This window comes from Durio zibethinus, chromosome 10, assembly GCF_047325235.1.
Source record: "Durio zibethinus cultivar Kanyao isolate XHJ-2024 chromosome 10, ASM4732523v1, whole genome shotgun sequence".
Classification (NCBI taxonomy): Eukaryota; Viridiplantae; Streptophyta; class Magnoliopsida; order Malvales; family Malvaceae; genus Durio; species Durio zibethinus.
Window position 1 is genome coordinate 10,713,024 of NC_143171.1, and position 27,119 is coordinate 10,740,142.

The 27,119-nt window shown below is 33.9% G+C and overlaps 4 protein-coding genes and 1 pseudogene across 8 annotated transcripts; 1 reads left to right on the plus strand and 4 right to left on the minus strand.

Annotated features, from left to right (window-relative positions):
* Positions 1-5,633: 5,633 nt before the first annotated feature.
* On the plus strand, positions 5,634-13,948 carry LOC111293467 (uncharacterized). 3 transcript variants are annotated; one of them, XM_089766787.1, is made up of 15 exons: positions 5,634-5,699; positions 5,788-5,968; positions 6,534-6,853; positions 7,030-7,719; positions 9,132-9,350; positions 9,446-9,672; positions 10,078-10,152; positions 10,418-10,489; positions 10,597-10,695; positions 10,839-10,910; positions 10,997-11,111; positions 11,574-11,642; positions 11,837-12,221; positions 12,364-12,484; positions 12,852-13,948. In XM_089766787.1, exons 3-15 carry the CDS (start codon positions 6,841-6,843, stop codon positions 13,605-13,607), a joined length of 2,913 nt encoding a protein of 970 aa, XP_089622913.1. In that variant the 5' UTR covers positions 5,634-5,699; positions 5,788-5,968; positions 6,534-6,840; the 3' UTR covers positions 13,608-13,948. The 3 variants fall into 3 exon arrangements, with proteins under 3 accessions (XP_089622913.1, XP_089622912.1, XP_022741929.2); XM_089766786.1 differs by having other exon boundaries at positions 5,634-5,968; XM_022886194.2 differs by having other exon boundaries at positions 6,534-7,719.
* A 2,302-nt stretch (positions 13,949-16,250) lies between these two features.
* Positions 16,251-18,120, minus strand: LOC111291770 (amino acid transporter AVT3C pseudogene; annotated as a pseudogene). Its single transcript, XR_016345761.1, has one exon. The product of XR_016345761.1 is annotated as an amino acid transporter AVT3C pseudogene (transcript).
* Positions 18,121-18,250: 130 nt separating this feature from the next.
* Positions 18,251-21,309, minus strand: LOC111291769 (Pentatricopeptide repeat (PPR) superfamily protein). Of its 2 annotated transcripts, XM_089766789.1 has the most exons (2): positions 20,503-20,581; positions 18,251-20,392 (listed from the first exon to the last, which is right to left on the minus strand). In XM_089766789.1, exons 1-2 carry the CDS (start codon positions 20,511-20,513, stop codon positions 19,000-19,002), a joined length of 1,404 nt encoding a protein of 467 aa, XP_089622915.1. In that variant the 5' UTR covers positions 20,514-20,581; the 3' UTR covers positions 18,251-18,999. The 2 variants fall into 2 exon arrangements, with proteins under 2 accessions (XP_089622915.1, XP_022739507.2); XM_022883772.2 differs by having other exon boundaries at positions 18,251-21,309.
* A 302-nt stretch (positions 21,310-21,611) lies between these two features.
* MRPL11 (mitochondrial ribosomal protein L11) lies at positions 21,612-22,480 on the minus strand. The gene has a single exon (XM_022883775.2). The coding sequence runs from the start codon at positions 22,340-22,342 to the stop codon at positions 21,875-21,877; it is 468 nt and encodes a 155-aa protein (XP_022739510.1). The 5' UTR covers positions 22,343-22,480; the 3' UTR covers positions 21,612-21,874.
* Positions 22,481-22,751: 271 nt separating this feature from the next.
* On the minus strand, positions 22,752-25,558 carry LOC111291771 (Protein phosphatase 2C family protein). The gene is made up of 4 exons (XM_022883774.2): positions 25,205-25,558; positions 24,313-24,510; positions 23,811-24,016; positions 22,752-23,656 (listed from the first exon to the last, which is right to left on the minus strand). The coding sequence occupies exons 1-4, from the start codon at positions 25,394-25,396 to the stop codon at positions 23,101-23,103; spliced, it is 1,152 nt and encodes a 383-aa protein (XP_022739509.1). The 5' UTR covers positions 25,397-25,558; the 3' UTR covers positions 22,752-23,100.
* Between the last annotated feature and the right edge of the window lie 1,561 nt (positions 25,559-27,119).

The window sequence follows — 27,119 nt, forward strand, 5'->3', positions numbered from 1 at the left end:
AACTTTACCTTCTATTATCATAACTAAGTAAAAAACATTAACTAAAACACTTAACCATGGAAAACACATATTGTAACCTTAAAAAAAAAAAATACTAACAACCACTAACAAAAGATGCCAATAAAGAAAAACAATCCCAAAATCAAAACCATCAAGCCATACAAGCTAGCAAAAAAAAAAAAAAAAGAAGATAAAGTAAATCTCTCTCTTAGAATTTCGGTTTAAGATGTTTGAGAGGGTTTCGAGACTTAGGATTTAGATAAAAAGAAGGTCAAAAAAAGAAAGAAAACATATTAGAAAATAGGGCTATTTAGAGCAGCAAAAGAGGAGTTTTTAAGGTTAAAGTTGCCAATTTTAAGCTTAGATCTTGAAAAAAAAAAAACTAAAAAGTTTTAGAAAAAGTTACTTTGACGGGAAGAAAGAAGAGGAAAAAAGAACCTAGAAGGATGATTTCGATGCCAACAAGCAATGGTTGGTGGTGGCAGTAAGAGATAGATATTGATAGCTTTTGAAATTGTTAAGTCTTTTGGTTGATTTCTTTTTAGAGAGAAATGAGTGGTTTGTTAGGTATTTAAAATTATTAAATTTTGGTAAAGGTTATTTGTAAACTGTTAAAATTTAACGAAAACATTTAAATCTTGGGCAAATAAATAATAAAACAAATTTTAGGGAGGTTAAGTGTCATTTTTTAAACGTTATGAGCCACAATAAATCTACCTCAAATCATAAAGTAATTTTATGTAATTTACCTTTTATAATTTTACTTCTATTTTTACCAGATGAAACCTTAGTCTCCTCTAATTTACCCTATTTGTCATAGCCTAATCCTTATGGCCTTACCACATTATAGATCTCTTGACTCCTCTAATAGTAGGCACTTGACAGCCAGTAACCATCCAGTGCCCCCACTAGTGACCATTGACCAACACACCACCAACTAGGATTTCACCCTTTCCTTTTTTAAGTTTCGATTTCTTCTCTTTTTCTATTCCTCTGAATCACAACTTAGCCTGTAACAATCACAAATCAACTTCACCACCATTGACAAATGGTCATAGGTTCTGTTTTCTTCCTCCATGGCTCCACCAGCAAATCCTGCACCAGTGAAGGACTGAAGGTTGCTCACTATTAAAAGTTAGTGGCCTAAATAGCCAAATAGCTAATTTTTTTGTATTATTTGCTTTATTTGCTTCATTTTACTTTTACATACTATTTATTCTACTTTAGAGTTATTCTAATATAAAACATTAATTGTAAGATTCTATTGTTAGGTTCTGCTTTATTTAAGTTTATATGTTGTTGATTATTGTAATGTACTGCTTTAGGTTTTATTGTAAGGTTTTATTTTAACATGTTGATTGTTGAATATTGGTGAACATTAGGTAGAACCGAGATAACAGACCATAACCAATGATTTAAATCAGTTCAGTTACTTTCAATTATCATTAGTTTCAATGATTGGTTTGGTTTTTGATAAAATTAAATCAATTAAATTAGTTTTTAAAATTTGGCAATCGAATTAATTAATATGATCAAATGCTCTCTACTGTAGTAGCTTGTTTATGCTAGATGTAATTAATTAATTTATTTGATATTGATTAAGTATTAAATTAATCGAGCCAATTACCAATTTGATAAGTTAATACTAACTTTACAATTAAAGTATTAACCTAGCTATCAAGATATAATACTCCTTCAATCTTAAATTTTTTTTATTGTTATTGATTTTTATAAGTTTAAGAAAAAAATTTACTATTAAAATTTAAAATTTTTTATAAAATTAAAATTTTATGATTTTTAATGTCAAAAAGTAAAAAAAAATCATGAAAATAATTTTAAAATATAAAACAATAGTTTTAAAATGTTCTAAGAAAAAAGGAAAGAAAACATATTTTGAGATATAAAAAAAAAGTGGAAAAAGAAAATATGACAAAGGGAGTACTTGTATAACTGAGGATTTTTTATGTTTAACATTATTTCATTTTTAACAAATACTAATAATAATCTAATTTCCTATTCAAATTTTAAAAAGAACATATTCATCTTTAAATTTTTTTATAAAATTAAAGTTTCATTATTTTTAATGTAAAAAATAATAACAATAATAAAAATAATTTTAACATATAAAAGTAAGAGTTTTAAATCTTTAAAAAATAAAGAGGACATAATTTGGAACATTCGAAAAAAGATGGAAAAAAATGGAACATAAGGAGTACAAAAAAATGGAACATAGGGAGTACTTGGATAACTGAAGATTTTTATATTTAATATTTTCCTATTTTTAACAAATACTAATAATAATCTAATTTCCTATTTAAAATTTAAAAGTAGCATATTTTTTCTAGAGAAGAAATAATAAATATTAAAATTTTTTTATAAAATTAAAATTTCATAATTTTTAACGTTAAAAAGTAAAAAAAAAAAACTCATAAAAAATAATTTTAAAATATAAAAGGTAAGAGTTTTAAATGTTCAAAAAAAGAAAAACGACATAATTTTGGAATATCATAAAAAAAAGAACGGTTAAATATATATTTGATCCCTGAACTTTTATATTTTTTTATCACATTGGTACCTAAAGAATTATAGCTATCAAATTGATACCTAAACTTTCAATGTGTTATAATGTTGGTACCTTATACTAATATTGTTAGTCAAAATTATTGATATGGTATGAATATCTAACAAAATATTAACACGTATTAGAACAAACATTGTCACTTTTACATTATCAATGCCATGTCATCATTAAAAGAAAAATCTAAAAAATTAAAAAAATTTAAAATTTTTTAAAAATTATAAAAATTCAGTAAATTTAAAAAAATACTAAAAATACTAATTTTTTTTTTAAAATTCTAAAAATTTTAACATAAATTGAAAACATTTTAGAATATTAAAATAATTTAAAAAATTCAAAACAAAAATCTAAAAAAATTCTAAAATTTTCAAAATTTCTAAAATAATTTTTAAAATTTTTAAAATTTTATAAAATTTTATAAAATTTTATAAAAATTTTAAAAAACTAAAAAAAGATTGTAAAAAAAATTTCAAAGAATTCTAAAAGTTTTAAATTTTTAAAAAAAATTCTAAAAGATTTTAAAAAATTTTCAAGAATGAAGGAAACTTAAAAATTTTCAAAAAATCTTAAAATTTATAAAAATTCCAAAAAATTTCAAAAAAATACAAAATACAAAAAATGATGATTTTATTAAAAAGAAATTTTTTAAAAAATTTTTAAAAAATTCACAAAAATTTAAAAATAGTTAAAATTAAAAATTAAAAATTTTTCAAAAAATAAAAATTATTAATAAAATACTAAAAAATTTCCATATTTTTTTAATATTACAATTTTAACTTTTTATGTATTTTTTCAATTTTTAAAATTTTTGTAATTTAATATTTATTTTTAGATTTTTTAATTCTAAAGAATATTTCAAAAAATTGAAATTATTTAAATTTTCAAAATATTTTAAAATATTTTAGATTTTTTTTATTTTTTAGTTTTTGTGATTTTTTAAACTGTAGAAAATTAATTTAATTTAATTTTCATTTTTTTTCATTTTTATTAAGATTTATAGAATTTATAGAATTCTTGAAATTATGATAATTTTTATAATTTATAAAAATTTTTCATACTTCATATTGTAATTTTTAAAAATTTGGAAAATTTTTAAAAATGTTTTAGAATTTTTAAGAAAATTTTATTTTTTTTAGAAAATTTGAAAAAATTTGAAATTTTTTAAAATGATCTATTACTGTTTGAAAATTTAAAATATTTTATAAAATTTATAAAATTTTAAAATTTTTTTAGAATTTTTTTGTAATTTTTTCAAAAAATATTTTAGAATTGTTTTGAAGTTTTCAAAAGTTTTTTTGAAAGTTTTACAAGTTTTTAGAAAATTTTCAAAATTTTAGAAATTTTAAAAAATTTGAAAAAGAATTTTAGAATTTTAAAAAAGTTTTTAGTATGTTTGAGTTATTTTTTAAAAATTTGAAAAATTTTTGAATTATTAAAAATGTTTTAAAAATATTTTGAAAGTTTTTAAAAAATTATATTTTATATTAATGTGACATTGATGATGTGATACTGATTAGATTTTTTTGATATATGTCAATATTTTATTAGATATTTATGCCACATAAATTAAATTAATTAATGACATTAGTGGTAAGCATCAACGTGGCAACAGAAGGAATGTTAAGATATAAATGTGGTAGCTATAATTTTTAAGGTACTATTGTGACATAAAGTATAAAATTTAAGAATTAAATATGTATTTAACTCCAAAAAAAATAGGTAAAAAAAAAAAAAAGATGAAGAGAGTATTTGAATAACTTAAGATTTTTTATATTTGACATTATCTTATTTTTAACAAATACTAGTAATCTAAATTCCTATTCAAATTTTAAAAGTAACATACTTTTTTGAAGAATAAATAACACATATTAAATTTTTTTATAAAATTATAATTTCATAATTTTTAATATCAAAAAATAAAATTTTCATAAAAATAATTTTAAAATATAAAAAATAAGAATTTTAAATGTTAAAAAAAAGAAGACATAATTTTAGAATATAAAAAAATGAATAAAGAAAATGGGATAGAAAATTGAAGATTTTTTTATATTTAACATTATACTATTTTTAACAAATATCAATAATAATAAAATACTTTTTCTAAAGAAATAACACATATTAATAATTTTTATATTGAATTAAATCTTATAATTTTTAATGTCAAAAAGTAAAAATAATTATAAAATATAAAAATATTAATTTTAAATATTAAAAAAGATATAATTTTAGTACATCCAAAAAATTATAAAAAAAATTAAAAAAGTGTACTTTAGAGAAAATTTTATATTTAACATTTCCTTTTTTTTAACAATAATAATCTAATTTCCTATTCAAATTTTAGAACTTTATTTGAAGAAGAAATAACACACGCCAAATGTTAAGGGTGTAAATAATTTGGTTTTAACCAATTAATCACTGAAGTGATTTGATTTGGTTATTCGGTCAGTTATCGAATTAATTTCAGTCGATTAATGAAAATAATTTTAAAAAAATTTTGATTTTTGATTAATTTGGTTTGAAAATCGAATTAATTGAAATTTTAATAGAAATATAACATAATCCAAATATAAAATGAAAAATATATAAAATAGATCACTTAATTTATAACTTGTTAAAATTTTTAACATAATACTTTAATATTTAAATATTTTATTGAATAATTTTATTTAATTTGTTTAAAATATGAAAAATTAAGAGTTTAAAATATAATTTAATTTAAATATATTTATTATTCGATTAATTAAAAAATTAATCAAACTGATTGAATTACAATTAATCGATTAAATTTTGAAATTCTTAAATTTAATTCGATTAATAAAAATAAAATAATTTAATTTAAAATTAACCACACCGATGTAACAAAGGTTATAACTTGAAAAGTTGCTCTGGGCCTCAGCTGCATAATTGCCTACCCAAAACCAAATTACCACTCAGTTGAAACGATTCACACAAACGACGTCGCTTCGAACTTAAGCCAATCAAGAGTAGCCGCGTGGAGGCCGTTGGGAGCTTGAGTTTTATTTATTTATTTATTTTCCTCCGGTGCAAAAAAAGCAAGTCACTCTCGTTGTCGTTGCCATCGCCCTTTCAAGTTTCAACTGTGGAACTGGATCCTCTATGCGTATGAATCCATTTCCCGTTTGATTTTGATTTCGTTTTTTGTTTCGTGTAATCGTGGATTTGAATACAAATTGAAATTGAAATTCTAGCTTGGTGGTTGGATAAAGATTGGGACTGACTGGAAATTAAAGAATGGCGGCCCAAAACCAGAGCGATCTGTTCGATGCTTATTTTAGGAAAGCGGATTTGGACGGCGACGGCCAGATCAGTGGAGCCGAGGCTGTTGCCTTTTTCCAAGGCTCCAATTTGCCCAAACAAGTTCTCGCTCAGGTCATTTCTCTATTTCCTTTTATATTTCTCCTACATATGGCAACTTACTTTTCTTCTTTGGGGGCTCCAGAGGCGTAGATCAGATTCGAGTTTTTCATTCCGCCATTTTTACGTTGTTCCTCTTTAATTAGGTTTATGTGCTATTAAATTATTGAAAATTTGGACTACATCAGATTTGGCTCTAATCAATCGATTAACTGCTCAATGGAATCTTTTTGGATTTCTTTTTTTTTTTTTTTTTTTGATTCAGTTGTTGTTCCATTTGTTTATTTTGGATGTTGGCTAATATAATCTGATTGAGGCAAAGGAGAACGACGAACACTGAATTGACATATGGGTGACACTAAGCTTAACAATCTAATCTGATTTGAATTCGTAATTGATAGTGATTTTGAATTTGTTAAAATCTGAAACTCGAAAGCATGGGGTTCAGTATATTGTTTCATATCTTTTTTTTTTTTCCCCGGATAATTCTTTTATCTGTTTGGTTTTGAAAACATTTATGTGGAAACATAGTTTTTATTGCAGTCAGTTGAGTTTTTGTTTATGCTTCCGTTCCGTGCAGGTGTGGATGCATGCTGACCAGAAGCAACTAGGTTATCTTGGTAGACAAGAATTTTATAATGCCCTTAAACTTGTAACTGTGGCACAAAGTAAGCGAGAACTGACACCAGATTTGGTAAAAGCTGCACTCTATGGTCCTACTTCAGCTAAGATTCCTGCTCCCCGGATAAACCTTGCAGCTACAGCTACACCACAGTCTAATGTAGCAGCAGTTACTTCGCAGTCCAGCGGCACTATATCAGTACCATCCCAAAATTTTGGCCTCAGAGGGACACCTGGTCTTGGCAATGTGGGTGTAAATCAGCAGTATGTCCGATCACAGCAAAACCAGGTTGTGAGGCCACCTCAAGCCATGCTTTCAAGCACTTCATCACAAACACAACAAGTACTTGCAGCGCAAGGCATGCTGAGGGGAGGTAACATGGTGGCTCCTCCTCATCTTCCTGCTTCAAACTCCTCAACTAATTGGCAAAGTGGAAGCTCGGGTGGCCTCACAGCGGGTGTTAAAGACCAAGTTCATAACCGAAGTGTTAGTCCTTCTGCAAGCCAAGATGGATTTGGACTTACAGCTTCAGGTTTGACACCTTCTATGCAACCAAGACCTCAAGCAACCGCTGTGCAGATATCTTCTACTGCTCCAAAACCACAAGATTCATCCATACCATCCAGCCAGTTAGTGGCAAAGGATCCCAAAACATTGATGGTTTCGGGAAATGGGTTTGCCTCTGTCTCCCTTTTTGGTGACGTCTTCTCTGCTACTTCATCACAATCAAAGCAAACTTCTTTGGCGACCACATCATCTGCAACTAGCTCTACTGTCTCAATGGACTCTATTCCTGCTTCTGGGCCCCATCCTTCTGTAAAACCAAGCCAAGCTGAGTCTTTACCGAGTACACTTTCTCAACAACCTATGGGTGGTCAGTATCATCCGGGTCATCCAACAGGGAAACAGAACCAGCATGTTGCAGTTCAAAGCAATGCTGTGTCTGGTTCAACTGGGTTTCCTGCTGGACCTGGGAACATGGCTTCTGGTCAATCAACTCAGTCTCAGGCCCCATGGCCAAAGATGACTCAATCTGATGTACAGAAGTATACAAAAGTATTTGTACAAGTTGACACTGATAGAGATGGGAAAATCACCGGTGATCAGGCCCGCAATCTGTTCTTAAGCTGGAGGCTCCCAAGAGGTAGGCTATGAGTGATTGTTAGCTTTTGTTTATCTACTACTAGCTCAATTGTGTTGGTTAAAATATATTTGTTTTTGAAGTTTATGGTGATAGTTCTATAGATGACGTGGTCTCTACATGGATATAACTGGTAGATCACTTAGCTTATATTTTATTTTAGTTACTTTTTGAACAGCTATTAATAGTCTTAAATACTTCTAAAGATGAGATTCTATTTTCTATTTTAACTGACCAATTTATATAACTTTTTTCAAAGTACCTTTATTCTCGTTGACTATTCACCGAGCTTATGTAGAGTGAATGTCTCCTTGTGAAATCTTGAAACATATTTTTTAGCATCTTGAGAATTTTATGGCTGGTATTAATAGAAATGAACTAAAAACCCTGATGAAACCATGAAGAAACATGGTAAAAAATGAAAAAGGAAAATTAAGATAGTGATATCAAGGGAAAACAAGAGCTCATGTTGAAGTAATAGGGCCCAAGCCAATAGGTCAGAGAGAAGCAGAGTTTTGCAGTATTTTTTTCTTTGTTTCTTTTGAAATTTCCAAAATGAAGAATAAAGAAATATTAAAAATTGCATTGCATGAATTCTTAAACACGTGATAGCCAGGTAGGGTGGTTGTGAAATGATGACTTCTACTACTGAATACTGATCAATGAAATGTTAATCCATATCATTGTTCTTTATTGCAATTAATTTTAAATGCCAAACTACTGTATTCATTAAGTATACAAGTGTTACACCAGGTTATATGTAATTCTAAGAAGGAAAAGAGACGAAAAGTTAAAAAGAAGGCCAAAGTCATTAGAGATTTGGTGAAACAAAATTGGAGGTTTTAGATTTATTTTCTATTTAAAGAGTTTTTCTGTCTCTTTCATTTCCAGTAGTAGTTTATGGATTTGCTATTCTTCTCTCTTTCTCTCTGTTCTTTTTTTTTTCTAATTTGCTCCCTCCCTCATTCTAAAGATAACCTAATCTTTTTGGTTTACATCAATCGATTTTGATTGTTAGAAATGTTATTGATTTACGGTGTTGTTTGGTAAATCATTGAAAACATCTATCTTCAATGATTTTTTCCTATGCATTGGGCTACTTAGTTTGAAACCATTTTAACAAAATATTTTCAATGAAAAAGTGTTGAAAAAGTTCCGTAGTTGAAACCTACTTAGTTCATTTGGTCTATGCTATTTAAATTCTTTTTTTTTTTTTTTCATTTTACTACATTAACCATTTGCTCTTTCCTTTTTGCTTTATGTTTTTTCTTCTGAATTCTTATTAGATGTCAGCTTTTTATAAAATCCTATAACTTTCTTGCATTGATAAACATTTTTGTGTTTCTTTTAGAAGGCAATTGCTGTGCCACTTTATGACATAATCATCATTCTGATATTACTTATTGGTGTTTCAGAGGTCTTAAAGCAGGTGTGGGACCTATCTGATCAAGATAATGATAGCATGCTCTCTTTTAGAGAGTTTTGTACTGCTCTTTATTTGATGGAACGCTATAGAGAAGGCCGCCCTCTTCCTTCAGTGCTTCCAAGTACTATCATATCTGATGAAACTGTATTGTCCGCCTCAGGTCATCCTCCAGCACCATATGGAAATGCAGCGTGGGGACCTGCTCATGGTATCGTTTCCCTATTGTGTCATATTTATGCAGTATTTTGCTGTTCTATACTTTTCTTCCTGGATCACCTCCCTTTACCAAAATATCTCCAACAGGTTTCCAGCAACCACAAGTTATCAGTGCTTCGCGGCCACCTTTACCTCTTGCTAGGGGAAGACCACCAAGGCCAGTGTCAGTTCATCAGACTGATGCACAGGTGCTGCCCACTCAACCAAAGTCCAAGGTTCCAGTGCTGGAAAAGAACCATGTAGATCAGCTTAGCCAAGAGGAGCAAGATTCCCTCAACTCAAAGTTCCAAGAGGCAACAGAAGCAAATAAAAAGGTACTTCCTCCTTTTGTCTGTTTTTGCCATGTTCTAGTATTGCACAAATGTGGAATTTATTGTAACACCACCACCCCACACCCTTTCTGACTTTTGATTCTTTTTGTATTTAATTGCCATGACATTTGTTTTATTTTTATTATTCTTTCTGCCCAATCAATTCTGTAAATGACACCATATCGCGATTATGGCCATCATGCACAAGGTTGGATAGTATATCATCATTTTACCTGTTTTAGAGAGACAGTTAGAGTCACTGAGTGTATGTAATAGGTTGTGAAATGTGACAAAGTATAAACAGTTCAATTTATTTTCTTCTGAGGCTCTATTTTCTTGTAAATGTCTAGCATTGTCTTCTCTGGAAATTTATGTGAATCCAGCCTCACTCTTTTTTTTTTTTTGAAGGTTGAAGAACTGGAAAAGGAGATACAAGATTCAAAAGCGAAGACGGAATTCTTTCGTGCTAAGATGCAGGAACTTGTGAGTATGCTCCTTTTGTCGTTATGATTAGAAAACTGACTGCAAGTCCCTTCATCATTCCAACTATTGTTGACTTCTATGGGATTACCCAAACCCTAATCTAATGGTATGCTAGTTTGATAAAGTCATATGAATGCCTTAGGTGGGAATTATCTTTGAACTATATTGTTGTTAAAATGTATATCTTTTGGTTTCTTTGATGTTGGATCTTCAGACCATTAATTTATTGCCCTTTTCATTTCCATTTGTCACCGCTTGGCAATAGATTTTATATAAAAGCAGATGTGACAATCGACTTAATGAGATTATGGAAAAAGTCTCTGCTGACAAAAGAGAGGTACTTTGTTTTTTATTTATTTATTTTTTATTTTTCATGTTCACAATTCAATTCTACTTTCTATGTGAATTTTTGTTGTTGGGAAGCTGAATTATTCTGTGTTTCAGGTTGAAGCATTGGCAAGGAAGTATGAAGAGAAATACAGGCAGTCTGGGGACGTAGCCTCTAGATTAACCATTGAGGAGTCCACATTTCGTGATATTCAGGTATGTAGGAATTTCCTATGTTTTTGAGTGATAGCAAATGTGTGATTGGCTTGATAGGTATGCTTGAATTTCCTTGTGCTGAAAATTTTCTAATGCTTTGTTTTCGGTAGAACTTTCTTTAGACTGACTTGAATCACTTGCAGGAGAAAAAAATGGAATTGTATCAGGCAATTGTCAGAATAGAACAAGGGGATAACAAGGATGGTGCTTTCCAGGTATACTCTAATTTTAATTAATTAGATTTAGTCATGGAGACTGTGAAACTTGTCAGTAAAAGCATAATTTCTGTTGGCTTGTGCAGGATCGTGCTAATCATATACAATCAGGTCTTGAGGAATTAATGAAATCTGTTAATGAACGGTGCAAACAATATGGATTACGTGCTAAACCGACTTCACTGGTTGAGCTTCCATTTGGTATTATTTTCACTTAGTATATGTTTGTTATATTTATTATATGACATCTGGGCTTATTTGGTTGACCAATGTACTTCTTGCTGCCCGTTCTATGATCTTTCCTGCCAAGAAAGTTCCTATTCAGAAATAACTTCTGCAGAAGCTATTTTTGCAATTTTCTGTTTAAGCTACTGTTCTCAATCTCCTCAGGAAAGTGTTGTGATATTGATATAATCGTGTCACACTTTTTAGTTTCCTTCTCATATGAATCTGTGTTTATCTGAAAATGCTTGTAAGGTACCTCTCATTTTTCTTTTTTTGATCCAGTAAATTCAAGGTATCTAGATAGCTTTAATTGGTTTTGTTTTCTGAACCAGACTACATTTTTTTCTCTTTGAAGACTTTATTATCGAACTAATCTCATGTATTTTTATAGAAGCATATACCTGAAAGATTTTTCACTTTCTTGTCAACTTTTCTAAGGCTGGCAACCTGGAATCCAAGAAGGTGCAGCTGATTGGGATGAAGATTGGGACAAGCTTGATGGCAAAGGTATGTGCCTGTAGGGCTTTTATATCTTTTAATGTCCAACCTATAGTGTTTGGTGAACCACATTCAATAATGGATTTTGCATTTCCTTAACATAATGTTACTCATAATGTATAGAATTTGATATGGTGCTTTTTTCTAAATATAGTGCAATCTGTAGACAATTCTGATGAATTATCAATTAATTCTCCATGTAGGATTCTCATTTGTAAAGGAGCTCACACTTGATGTACAAAATGTCATAGCCCCTCCAAAACCAAAATCTTCATTGGTTAAAAAAGAAACAGCTTCTGCAGCTACTCCTGATTCTAACTCAGACAAGGTTCCTGATACAAGTGAAAGGATCCCTGAGAAAGACATGGCCAATGCCAAAAGTGAGAATGGCCTGGCAAAAAGTCCATCTGGAAGTCCAGCTGTTACAGCAGATAAGCAATCTCAAGAATTCCAGGATTCCCATGTGATAAAAAGTAGTGATGCTGATGGTTCTTCCCATGCTCAGCAGACAAGTGATCCTTACGAATCTCCCCATGCCAAGAAAACTGCTGATGCTGATGGCTCACCTCTTGCTAAAGAATCCAGAAGGTGTGTTGTTTAGTTTGCAATTTTCAAACTATTTTTCCTCCCTCTGTTTTCTGCAGGGATTTTTTTTTTTCCTTTTTTCTTTCTTTAAGTCTTTGATGTTTAGTTTAAGGTGTCTTGACTAATTGGTAATTTACTTGTACAGTGATCAGGGTGGTGCTGAATCTTTATTTTCTGAAGACAAGAGTTTTGATGAACCTAGCTGGGGAAAATTTGATACTCAGTATACAGATTCAGTTTGGGGCTTTGACAAAGAAGGTGGCAAGGTAAGCAAATTTTTAATCTTGTAGCACTCATTCAGATTAGATTGCATGTGGTTTTTTTCTTAAGTCAAATTAAGAGATTGAAACCTATCTTGGGTTTTCTTAGTTACTTATTTGTTTCAGTTTTCTACTGTCAATGAAAAAAATTATGTTTCACTTATGATTGAAAAATTTATTGCTTGGTCTTTTGGCCTGGGCTGAGTAGTTTATTAAAGGAAACTTTATATTATTTTATCTCTTTCCTTGGATGTCAAGGTTTTATTGTTTGTCTTGATTTCAATCTTTTTCCAAATGGATGTTTGTTTCTTGAAAAGATTGTCAGAATTGTATTGAGAATCACAAATTGGTCTAAAGAAAACTTTTCTTGCAGGAGATGGATCCTGGGAGGCATGATGATAACTCTATATTTGGTCTTGGTGACTTCAATATAAAGCCCATAAAAACGCAGTCCTCACACACACAAAACTTGTTCCCAGGGAAAGGCTCGTTTACTTTTGCAGATTCTGTTCTGAGCACCCCTGCCTACACAGGTGACATGTTCCATGGGAAAAGCTCATCTATTTTTGCAGATTCTGTTCCGAGCACCCCGGCTTATACAGATAACATGTTCAAGGGGAAGAGCTCATCTGTTTTTGCAGATTCTGTTCCAAGCACTCCTGCCTATGCAGATAACATGTTCAAGGGGAAGAGCTCGTCTATTTTTGCTGATTCTGTTCCAAGCACCCCTGCTTATCATCATGGGAGTTCCCAGCAGAGTTTTAGTGAAGGATCAGAATATCACTCATTTGACAGCTTCTCTAGGTTTGATTCTTCCAACATGCAAGACAGTGGATTCTTTCAATCCCCGTCCCTCGATAGGTTTGATTCCATTCGCAGCTCAAGAGACTCTGATCAGGGTTATGGGTTTCCCCCATTGATGTTTGATCAACCTGACAGCGGGCCGCTCCAATCTCCACAACATTCGTTACCGAGGTTTGATTCCATGCGAAGCACTACAGGCTTTGATCATAGTCACGAGTTCCCATCATTTGATGATACTGATCCATTTGGGTCAACTGGGCCATTTAGGACATCACTGGGAAGTCTGACCCCGAGGAGAGATTCTGATAATTGGAATGCTTTTTAGTCAAGTAAAAATATAAAAATGCAGACAAATTGGCTGTTCATCTTTTCATGTTAAGCATTCTAGGTCAAGATTTTGCTCTCTTGTGTGGCGGCCTGATTCTTTCATTAGTATATAGTAACTGATAAGAAGTGATTGTGCCATGTATAATTCGCCGGTGTGATTTTGCAAATGTCGTTTCTTCCCCTTTCTGTAACTTTATACCGTAGTTCATTTTCTTTCCTTTTGCCTTTTTGCTTCATTTTTTTTTGGGGTTACTCTGGAGGACGCTCGTAATATTCTTCTTTCCAAATAGTTTGTATAAACTCATTTCTCGTGCAGTGTTCCTGAATTTTTTTGCTTCATATTTGCTGAATGTTTCTCCCGTGGTAGTGGATGATTTTGTGCGAGTGACCCACTTACACAAATGGCGACTTGAATTTATCTAATTTATTATAGCATTCTTCTGTTCACATGCCAATTGCAAGTTGTAATTGCTTGTTACAAGCATTCGCGGAGGGCGGAGGGCGGAGGGCGGAGGGCGGAGGGCGGGGGGTGCTGGGGCTTGGCTGTTGCAGCATGGGATTGGATAGAGAACATGCAAACTACAGTCCAATGTAAGAAATCATCCAACCAATCTGAAATGCTATGCTAGTATATGATACATGTGACAGAAGTGGACTGCATTCTTTTCTACCACAGTTGATAAACAACTGGACACTGAACATAGAATCAAGTCTCCCTCGGCATGAAATAAGATTGGTTTCTGTTGAAATCAGGCATCGGCTGCAAAAAATCTCCGTCTAGGAAAACCAGTCACACCAACCATTGTAGTAGTACCATCCAACATCAATTCATTCCACCCTAACACCTCTTTGAACACCATAAATTAAAATGAAACAAATTACCACCCCAATAGCTGCAAAGATCAACCACGCATTTGGCAAAGATATTCTATAAGGAGCCAAATGTGTTAGAGCCGAAATGCATTTCAACCCCAACTGAAAAGGAAACCAGCCTATATGTATATATATATATATATATATATATATATATATATATATATATATATATATATAGAGAGAGAGAGAGAGGCTGGTTTAGCAATAAAACTAGACATAATAATTTGTATATCATATTATATCTGTTTCATATCAAATATATATAAAATATGATATAAAAATTATTATGTCAAATTCGTATGAAATATATTTTTTAATTTGTCAAATTTATATATAATTTTTACTAAAATTTTAAATTATATATATATATTTGTATCTTATTAATAGAGAAGGCAAAAAAAACTCGAAACCTTCGATCCGACCCTATCTTTTAAGGTCAGTTTTTTTTTTGAAAAATTGGGTATTGGTTTGGATTGGATTGAGTGGCATGAAAAAAAATCGGAGTCGAGTTGGAGTCGGGTTTTAGGCAAACCCGATCCTACCCGACTCGATATATATATAAAAATAAAAATTTTAATTATTTATTTAATTTTATAATTATTTATATATATTTTTATATATATTTAATTTTATATTTATATTAAAAATAATATTTTATTAATTTCGGATCGGATCAAATTGAATATGATTTTATATAATATCAGATCGGATCGGATTCAAATATAAAAATAATAAAAAATTATCGGATCGAATCGAATTCAAATTTTACATGTTTAATATCGGATTGAATTTGAGACGAACAAAAATCCGATCCGACTCGCCCTTACCGTCCAACTTATTAACTAGGAAACCTACAATCATCATGATTTAAATGAAGGGAAGATTTCATTGTTTTTTAATCACTTCCTACAAAGGATGTAGAGCTTCTCATAGTCACTAGAAAGCGTATCAACAGCAAATCCACTAACTGTTTCTATATGAGAAGTTTTCTTGCGAAAAAGATTAAAATAAGTCCGCCTATCTTGAAGCTTTAGGTCTGTAAACAACTTGAACAAGAAGCAGGATTGAATCCAGCGTTTATCCAATCAATATCCTACCATGACTATCGTACCAGTAGGTTAGGTTTCCTTTGAGGTAAATACCCGTCTGCCTCTTTCTGGAAGATAGGGTCAAGAGAATTTTGTCCATCATCGTTTACATTCTATTCCAAGATGCACATGCACATCAGTTTTTAAACTGGCTTCTAGCATTTTCTCTTTTTGTTCTAAGATATTTTTAAGAAGCAAAATATTATGTGGCTTACACTAAGTACCAATTTGCAGAAATTTCCATGAGCCTCATGGAGATTTCCTGCAACTTTTTGCAGGACTTGCAGAGATTACAAATTTGCTCCTGATTTGCTGAATTTGAAATTTCATCAACTGACATGTGATGAGGTTGGTTCTTAAATGGATCCATCAGGTGTCCAATTATGCTCATATGCGGATAACAACATCAACCTCAATTGCCATTCTGGTCCTGCTATCTGCATATGTCTTTTTCCAAAGTCGAATTCAGCCGGTGTTTAAGTTCATTAAGACTTAAACACCAACCTATGCTCTTCCCTACATTAAGGAAGCATTTTCTACGAGATCTAAAGACCAAATTCCTCTTCAAATCTTAACAACTCCAACCTGAACGCCATGATTTAGCCATTTGAAGCAGTGCTAAATTGTATAAAAAAGAAAGAAAGAAGTGCACAATGAAAAGTTATGAAATACACCAATTTCTGGATGAATTCGTACGTAGGCAAATTTTATTATTTTCTCCTCAATCCTCAGTGTGGAATTTAACTGATATTCTACGGACAGTCGTTGTTAATATGGCAAAAACAAATTCAGACATTGGACGCAAAAATTTCCATCAGAGAAGACGAGGTTCCGGAGACTGCCATAATCACACCTAGAACCACAATAGCCGCATCCAAAATCAATCCATTCCAGCCTAACTCGTTCTTGAATACCATCAAATGAAAGGAAGCAGGCAACACAAATCCCAGAGCACAGCACACACTACTGCCCACAAGAGACAGGAAATCTGCAAAATTGGGGACCAGCAGAGCGACCAAGCTCACTCCAAGAACCACTACCCACCTCAGCCACAAGCAGTACCTAGAATCACAGAATCGCCTCTCAACCACCTCATAAACCGGGTTCATCATCAATGGGAACGTAAAAAACAGGTTGATACAGAGACCCAGCTGCACCACAGTGCTTACTAACCCTCCTCCCATGTTGGTAGTGACTATATCTTTGGTTTCTTCACCAAAAGCAAAGTATCCCAAAAATCCAAATGCTCCATACAGCAAAGAAATGAATGCCATGCAAAAGCCCAACACCTCCCCAAACTTGTCTTTGTATTTAGCCTCTAATTCCAATGGCAATATCATTCCAACTCCTTCAAAAGAATAAACAGCCACACCCAGACCGTAAAAGAATACAGAGAAACCACCAAAAGCCTTCAACACCGGCCTATTCTTCATGAAAAACAACACATCCTCAACCATCACCACTCCGATAACTCCAAGATCTACAACATCTGCAAAGATACTCAAAGGAGCCAAATGCGTCAATGTTGCAATTGAATTCAAACCTAACTGGAATGGAAAACAAGCCCACAAATACATAGTCTTTGGACTGAGCCCCAGAAAACTGGTATGATTATCAGCATTAAAAACATAGGCTAAAGTGTTGGCAATAAAAATGAGGTAACTAACACAGAAGCCAGCTTGGGCAAGAACTATCATGACATCAACCGCAAAGCGACCGAGGGGGCCACAAACCATGAAGCCAAGATCACCAAAGGAGTTGATCTTGGAGAAGCCATGGAGGGACTCCAGCTTGCGGCGAGTAAAAACCAAAAGCATCATGCAGTAATAGGTTAGGAGGGCGACAGAGAAGAGCATAAGAGAGCCCATAAGCCAACCCGTTTTCTTGAAGGTATAAGGAAGGCCGAGAACTCCTGCTCCAACTATAGCAATGAAGATGTTGGCAAAGGTCTTTGACTGGGAAGAGAGCTGGCGTGGTTGGCCCAACAGGGGGGTGTCTTCTCTTGGTAGGGGTGGCGCTTGTATCACATGCGAGGATGAGCTTGCTTCCTTATCAAACCCCATATCTGGACTAAAATCTGATGTCCTATCGGGAATGATGTTTGTTTGATTTTGAGGAAAAAGTTGCAGCACAAGATTGGATATGTAGAGTTGTTGCAGAGGCAGAGTCGTTTCTTGTTTTCTCAGACGGATGAGATGCGAGGTTTAATTTCTACGAGGAAATGGGGTGTTGTTTCACTTGCTTCTTAGATAGATACCACAGCCCGTCGGTACAAATTGACTGCAATTCTAACTTTTAATACTGCAAGTTGGTGGATAATCGTGCCGGTTGATACAATCATGAAAGAGAAAAGCTTCTGTAATTAGTAGTATTATATTCAAATGAAGATAATTGTGCAACTCACCAGTTCATTTAACTTTGAAGAGCAAATCAACGTATCTAAAATAATCTAGGGTAGGTTAAGAGTTTTTTTTCTTTTGTCGTTTTTCATAGGTACCTTTTGCCAACTCAACTCAAATGCACATGAGATGAAAGAGCAGAGTTGTTGTGTCGTCTGTTGTGTTCACCGTAACTAAAAACGTAGAAGGAAAGCGGATAAGCCACGCCAACTATCTAATCTTCAACCGTTGAAGGGGTGTGCGTGTGTGTACACAAGTTAAAGTTTAACACGGCAAATGAAAAGGAGAAGTCACCTATCTTCACTGTCGGTTTGCCGCTTCCAAAATAATTACTTCTTTCTAGCTTGTACGGATGATGCTATCGGGTTTATGCTGATGCTTGAGCTGAGCTGGAGGAGGAGAGCTATCATCTCGTGGACCCTTTCGATTGAGACCGCTTTGTCGTTCTTTTCATATCATAATGTCCCATTCAATTCATAAATAATTCCCCTTTTTTTTTTTCTCTTTTTCTTCAGCTTCTCCGGATTTTCTTGATAAGATAAGATTCATACTCAACATACTTCGCTTATTGCTTTCTAATTTCTTCTTTTTGTAGTGTCTTTTTTTTTTTTTTGTTTTTTATGGCATGTGTCAGACCATATGCTCAAACCACTACGCCATGAATGGATTGAACAAGAACATGGAAGGTAAAATTTAAATTTCTAGGTACATTTAGTATAACATAGTAGAACAACAATTAAAACTTCAATTTCACAGACACAGCAGAATACCCTTTCAGTCCGTTTAAGTTTATTAGTAGAAATACCCTTCCGTTTCTTCTTTTGTTTCAATCCGTTTTAAGTTTATTAAGTTTATTAAGTTTTGTTTCAAGAAGTGACTGATATGTTGTACAATTTTAATTGAATTTTAATAACAATTGACCAAGCACCAAATGTCATACTCAGACAGAGAAGAATCCTCAACTGACCTGCTTTTCTCATTTTCTTTTGATTCACCTATTCTCCTCCTAGTTCTATAATCCAATGTTTCACATCTCAATAATCCGCTGTAATAGGCTATTTACATGCAACATCTTCTTGCTCTTCAACCATTCTCTTTCTTGACCAAGACAGAGAAGTATTGAATTCCATGTGAAATCATCAGGTATAATACTCTTTTGCAACATTTGTAGTAAAAGCATTACAGCCATTTGAATATCTCCCATCCTACAAAGAGCTTCGATCAATGGACTATAACTTCCTCGATCAGGAATGCAACCTCTTTCAACTATATCCTCCATTAGCTTTAAAGCACTACCAAGTTTACCATGAGTGCAAAACCCACTAATTACAGCATTGAATGTTGATGCTACCGGAAAATAACCACAGTCAACCATTTCATTCATCAGCTCAACTGCTTCTCGCACACACCCTTTTAGGCAAAATCCACGAATTAAGCAATCATAAACAAGAACACTTGGAAGCCCACCTTCCCCAGCCATCTGATTATAAACTCTCTTTGCGTCCTCAACACTGCCCTCCTCACAAAATCCCAATATTGTGAAGCTCCTATCAACATTTCTAGGAAATAAATTTTGCATCTTGGAAAGGAACTCCAATGCTTCCTCCAAACGGTTCTCCTTGTATAAACCATACAACACACTATTATAAGGACTAATATGCCCTCCCGAACCCCCCTTACTCTCCTCCATTAGCTCTAAAATCTTAAAGCCGTCTTCCATTCTCCCTGCTGAACACAGTTCTTTAATCAATGTATCATAAGTAACAAAGTTCCAACTGATCCCATCTGTCTTCATTTCATTGAACATATCCAGAGCTGAATCCAACATGCCAGACTCACAGAAACCAGAGATTAATATGTTGTATGTGTCGGCATTTGGGAGGCAGCCCTTATGCTCCATTTCCTTCAAAAGGCGCAGCCCAAGTTTCACCTTTGCTATTCTACAATAACCCTTTATCAAAGTATTATGAGCTACCACATCGACTACACCTCCCTTGCTCTCGACTCTCTCTAAAATCTCAAGGGCTTCCGCTACACGACCCACATTGGAGAGAGTTTTCAGCACTTTAGTCAGGGTGATGACATCCGGTACAAACCCCATGGTGAAGCTCTTCTCTAACAACACAAGAGCTTGAACTAAGTTTTCCTCTTTACAATAAGCAGATATCAAGACATTAAAGGTAACATCATTAGGGTCCTGCATTTCGTTCATCAAGCTTCTTGCTCTCCCAACTTTGCCATTCTTACATAGAGCGTGAATCAAAGTGTTATAGATCACAGTGTTTGGCTTTACAGGGCTGGACTTGATAACTTGCAAAAGCTTAAAAGCATCAGCAATTTTATTAGTCAAGCAAAGGCCTTTCATCAAAATCCCAAAAGTGTAATCATCACCTTGAACACCAGTTGGCATCATCTTCTTCCTATAAAAGTGCCTAGCCAAATCAATATCTTCCTTAACAAGAACGTCGAGTATTGAATTAAAAATCTTCAAAGAAGGGGTGTTGTTAAATCTAGAAGCCAAGTCAAGAACCTTGATGACATCCCGGATCATCCGGGCTCGGCCCAGGCCTCGAACAAGGGTGACAAGAATATCTTCATCTGGGGGCAAGCCTAATGAGGTAGGCATTTCGTCGAGCAGTTCCTTGACAGTGTTGAAACGGCGGAAGGCACAGAGCTTATGGATCAAAGCACGGTGGGTGGATTGAGAGTGGGTGAAATTTGGGAGCTTTGAAGCCCATTGGAAGGTTTGTAAGGCTGCTTCTGCCGAGTTCTGGTCTAGTATGAGATGGGCAATATGCTCATGACTTGGGATCCAAAGGGAAGATGAAGAAGATGAGGACGTAAATCTTGAATGAAAGCTTAACAATGATTTTAGGTGAAGATGGGTTTCTATGGATGACAAAGCTGAAAGTCTCCAACTCCAAAGTTGTGGGAGCTTCGGCATAGGACTCACTTTAGTACCGGCTAGGCGTTGTGAGAAAGTTCTCCTCTTTAGATTGATGCCTTATTGAGATTTTAAATTTCTAGATGAAAGGATAAATTTTCATGCTTTTTTTTTTGGAGGGGGACAAAAACAATACAATATTACAGTAGATGCATGCTATGCCATATTATATTAAGGATAGTTTCATTATTAGAGGAAAAAAAAAAACTATTGTTAAATACAGACTAGAGGTTGAACACAATTTTCAACACACTGATCCTATTCCTAGGACAAGGAGGAAGCCAAGCCAGGTGACAAGGAGGAGACTTGTAGTTTTAAACATGATAAACACTAAAAAATGACACTAACAAAATTATAAAAATTGTATTTAAAATTTTAGAAAAAATGTATTTTAATTTGGTAAAAATAAATTATTTTATTTATCATATTGATACTTCGATAAGAATAACACACAAACACAATGCAAATACAAGAATTAACTGGTCTAGAAGAGCCTTTCTCTTTGATCTTATATATTACTACTACTAGTCCAATTTTATATTTTCTCATGCTAAAAGTCAATGTGTTCCTACCTAAAGCTTTCCAAATGCAGACATTTAATCAAAGTGTAATGTAGTGGCAGTATAATTAAATTTGAAACTTTTCATAGTGTTTGATCAACTTGTACCAAATGTTGTTAGTATTAAAAACAACTATTGAGAAATGAAGCATTGAATTGAAATAATATTTGAAAGTTGCAGAAATCATCCAACAAACACGTCCAAGTTTTCCCATTCAGACAATGTTTCGAACGGCTAAGACGCAGAACACAAGAGAAGTAACAAAAAACACATGTCAAACTTTTCCCATACAGACAATGTTTCGAACAACTAATACGCAGAACCCAGGTGGCCACCAAAATCAAATAGCAGTAACAAAAAGAGCATTACAGTTTTAGATTTAAGAACAGATGAAAAATCTAATCCAAGTCCTTGACCACCTTAATTCCCATAGTATTAGCAGTCCCAGTAATGGACTTGCAAATACTCTCAAGGGACATGTATTGACAATAAGGATCCGATTGCTTAATCTTCGCAATCTCGTAAATGTGTCTGACGGATAACGTGGTGGCAATCACGTGGCCTGGGCGGCTGCTCCCTGACTCAATGCCCGCTGCCTTCTTCAGGTACCATGTCACGGAGGGAGACTTCACAGTGAACTCGAAGGTGTTGTCTTTGAATGCTGTAATGGTGACGGCCATAGGGGTGTCGGGCTTGTATTTTTGGGTTCGTGCGTTGAAGTCCTTGCAGAAGGCCATCAGATTCAGGCGGTACTGCCCCAGGGCTGGACCCACAGGAGGTGCGGGTCGTGCTCCTCCTGCTGGCACAGTCAGCCTGATGGTGGCTGCCACTGGACGCCGGGTAAGGATCTCTTTCAGAGTCGACATGCTTTTGCTTTTGTTTTGATTTAGCGGTGGTTTATAGCTTTTCCGCTTTTAAGGGAAAGTGCGAGCAATTGAAGGTTATACTTGGTACTTAATAGGCCTTTGGTTTCAATGAATTAGGTTTATGGTTAAAAGTGGCCCATGTTGGACGCCTGGTAAGACTATTAGCTTTGTTTTACGGATAAAAATATAAATAGTTTATGAGCTAATTTTTTTTAATTAATGTAACTTTTCAATTTCACAAGCAAAATAACAATTTTTTTTATTATATCTAATATATATCACCTAATTAATTTTATTTGTGAAATTTATAAATAATTCTTTCTTGTAGTATGATTAGTTACCCTTCCAATATCACAAACGAACTTGAAATTCAATCCTACTTTCACTAAGTTTCAATCGGTTCAAAGTATTTATATAATAATAATAAAACATCCTAGTAGCATTACAGTCTCTGTCAGTAGCATGTAAAATTCGACTAGCCTCAATGATAACTTCAGAATGTGTAAGCTTTTACTTACTGAGGAGCTACACATAGTAAATTGTTACAAAGAAAAACAGAAGAATCCTTGCTGATGCTTTGAGCTTGCCACTGAGATCCTGAAACCAAGATCAAATTTGCTGAGGTTGCCACAACCAAAATTCAGGCAACTTATTACCAGTTTAGGACTACAACTCAAAAAATTACTGAATGAAAATCCAAAAAAACCAAGTGTATCAGATATCCAGGATGCTTGGTTCAACAAATCATCAACTCTTGCTCATACGTTGTTCAAAACACCCTTGAGGAGATCCAGCCCTTCCGCTGATATACTCCTTCTCTTATATGATCTAGGAATTTCAATCTTTGGAGGTGGGTCTGGAGAGAAACAGACCACAACAACAGTTAGATTATCACATGTGTTGCGTTGTAGTGCCTCCTTGACAAGTGCTCTAGAGCACCTTTCAGGATCATTATACTGCATCAGCTCCTTCCGCACCATTGTAACCGCGCATTGGCTACTCATCACATCCCAAAGGCCATCGCAGCCCATTATCAAAAATTCATCTTCATCAGTCAGTAAAATTTCTTCCAACTCTGGCTCACAGCTTAAGGGGCTTTTTGAACCTTTAGAGCCCTTAATATGCCAGTCTCCAAGAGCACGTGCTACTGAAAGCTGACCATTGAGGTAGCCATCATATATGACACCACCTAGTTTCTCAATTCTTAATCTTTCAGAGGTACAATTGGGTTTGTGGTCTTTAGACAGCTCGATTGCTCTTCCTCGTTTACCTAATACAGCTCGAGAATCCCCAGCGTTAGCAATGAGCATGGTCCTGACAGAAACAGTCACAGGTAAAATCATTTCAAGACAATAATAATAGACAAAAGGAAGCCATACTTTGTCATATCAGTGTCAAACTGCAGAATGCATGAAGATCTACCTTAAAATAAGAAGTAAATGTTAGCATTAAGATTTAAGTTTCTTACCTTCCCAAAATGAGAGCAGTCAAAGCAGTGGTACCAGAGGATCTATCGAGAGATTTAGCATCTGCAAGTGCATGATCAGCCTTGAGAAAAGCACTCTTAACAGCCTTTTTCGTTCCAGCTGCAAAATTGGAATCTTCAACAATAAACTTGAGAATGTTCTTTCTGGTAAAGGATGCAGCATCAAGGCCACCATGTCCATCAAATACCTAGAGAAAAAAACACAAGCTCAGTGCATTGCATCAATGAACCGTTCTTTCTATGTTTAAAAATGATCTACAGCTGGATAAAATCTGATATTATGCAACTGGTTTTTGAAACAGTCGTCGTAAGGTGACTGATACGTGGACAAAATTCATTTGGCAATCGCAATTGCAGAATGAATAGATTTCAACTATTGTGCACCAGAAATTCTACTCATAAAATTGTTCCACTCAAGAGGGAAATTACAAAGAACAATCCGCTTAATGAATTTAAGTATTCTAACCTAACAAAAGTTACACACCCCATAAAATGCTCCTGGGGAAGGGAAGTTTGCAGCCGAACCAAGATATTGAAAGAGATTATCAACACATATAAACTCATCCTCCATATACTGTTTTGGACCTTTCTCAGAACAGCTTCCTGAACGAAACACAGGTAAAAAGCCACAATTCTCACTTAATGATGGTGCCTTCAAGCCCAAAGCACCCATATCTGATTCCTACACCAACGAGAAAAGAGAACTGTTTTACATGAATAGAATATGTTAAAACTTTTGCTGCATCAGCTTAAGTGCCAATGGAATGGACTGGGGATGGGTAAAGTTTTTATTTCAAATTTACCTCAAAACCACCTTAGGATCATGTAGACGGACACAGTAGGGGCAGATCAAAAAGAGGTTAATAACTCAAAGAATCCCATGAAACAAAAGCATCAATTTCAGGAAACACCGAAAATATACTATAGCAAAAAGCACAATCTTTAATAACCAAGCTGGAATCATCAAAAAAAACTTTTACATCGACGAGCTTTGCAATGCAATTCTTTGCATTTTTGCAAGAACTTGCGAGCTTGGTTTAGTCCAAATATAGTGCATAACTGCACAATATTAAGGACGGGAGAAAATCAATATGGTAGTGTACCAAATGAAGTTCATATTTTGGTTCTATAATAGAAAAAAAGGTGATGTTTTGGAAATTGAACTCGATTGGATGAGGTATTTTTCCCACAAATTTATGTTAATGTAAATTCACATTTACAGATTAATCTGATTATACGGCCCAATTATTGGAGAAGGGCAAGCCATAGAAACAGAAACAATCCATAATCCATCATTTGATGACATGAACATCATTCCTAGACGGTGAAAAGCAAAAAGGCTGCATTAGAATGCCGAAAGAGCAGAAAAGGCTAACCCGTGTGGTTATCCAAGCAGAGCTGGTGCAATGGCGCATAGCAGAGAGGTTTCTTGGAGGTTTGGCGGCGTTGGTTTGGTTCATATTCTCCAATGTGTCTTCATTTTCATCCTCCATTGAATTGAAACTGCCCTTGAAGCTTCCACCTTCTAGTCTTGTTGTACGTGGAGATACATCTGTCGCTGGAGCCATTGATCTTCCTCCATAGCCCACAAGATAATAATAATAATAATAATAATAATAATAATAAAAGATTTTTTCAGAGAATAAAAAAAACCAGATTAGATAAACAGACAGCTCATATTTGGTATGAACCAACTGCCCAAACGGTAAAGCTCTTGATCCAAGATTCAATTAAAATTCACTTCAACCCAGACGTATGGTATGAAAAGAAGGCTGTGCTTTTGAAAGCTGCAAACTTTATTCGAATGTGTGAGACCATTGAAAAGTTGGGTACACTATCTCTGTGTGATTATGAAGAAAGTATGAGACGAAACGATTCAACCAAACAAAAAGCTTAGAATTTATGTATTAGTAGTAATAAACGAAGAAGAAGAAATGCAAAACCAAAGCATGGTAGTAGGAAAGGGAAAGGGAGGACCGTTTAGAGAGAGAAGAAACAAAAGTCTGTTATATATGTTATGGGGTTGCAGGTTTTCCGCACTATATTATAGCGCTTGAAGGGGGGTTGGCTTTTTGACACGTGACTCATTTCCCTATGGTTGACCGCTTGCCAATCATTTCTTTTCCCGTGGATTTGTTCACTTGGATTAGTTTCAGCATCAATCAACTCTCTCACCTCATTCTTTTCTCTTCAATTCCGATGAGTGATCCATGTTCAACCCAATAAGCTCCACCCTAAAGAGTTCGAGTTAAAATATGCAACGCAATGAGGCCAGTGAGTGTATGAACGTCATGGGCTTTTGAAATTTGCTTTGAACAGAAAATTAAGGAAGAATCAAGCCATGCCTTCATTTTTATCAAAAAAAGGAAAATGTTTAATAATGGTCATGGATGCTACATAGAAGGATTTAGAGAATCAATGGGATGATGAGAAAAATCACAAATTAAGGCATTAAGTGGATTACACTTCATCAATAAATTCTGAGAAATAAAATCGCATATCAAGGTCAATATGTTAGCCGGATGTCGTTAATAGTTGGCGTGGCTAAATATAATTAGCCAATGACAGCATTCCCATAACCTAAATTAATTAAATTGAATGGTAATTATTGATTGAACAAAAAAAAACAATGGTAACTATGCGTGCACTGTGCTGGACAAGAGATGGATTCTCCCAGCGATCAGAAATAATCTTGGAGACATAGAGTGACAACATGAGATTGACGTTCACTAGCCACTGATGATGGGATTGGGAATGCCTCATCAGCAACCATTCAAACAACTAAAGCCAATTGCCTAAAGATTTAGAAACTAGTCATTGTGTCTATATATACTGTTTTTGGCGTAATAGGTATACTATTTCCAGCTATTCTGTGTCTGATAAATTAAATTCCATTGGATACCATAGTGATGCCTTATATGTACTACTGGTACTAATCAAAAGTTAGTCTTTGAGTTCGGTTCAGTCTTCAGACACAGCATAAGATTAAATACAGAGGCTTCCTAGGCTTCTGCAGAGATAACTATACTGCTGCAAAACAGGCAGTGAAATATTATTTGTTGAGATTCATATAGGCTATCATGGGGCTATTTAGAAAATGATGAAGTTGATAATTGAAGGTACGATACGAGTATAAAGTGGTACAGCAGTTTACCTCTGCAAATTATTGGCTTGGATTAACTAATGAATTATATATGATGCTTCAAGTCTGTTCCACACTAATAAAACGAATGGTAGCTAAAAAGTTATGGCTTTTTCATTGTCCTGTGATTGATATTATGCGCAAAAATA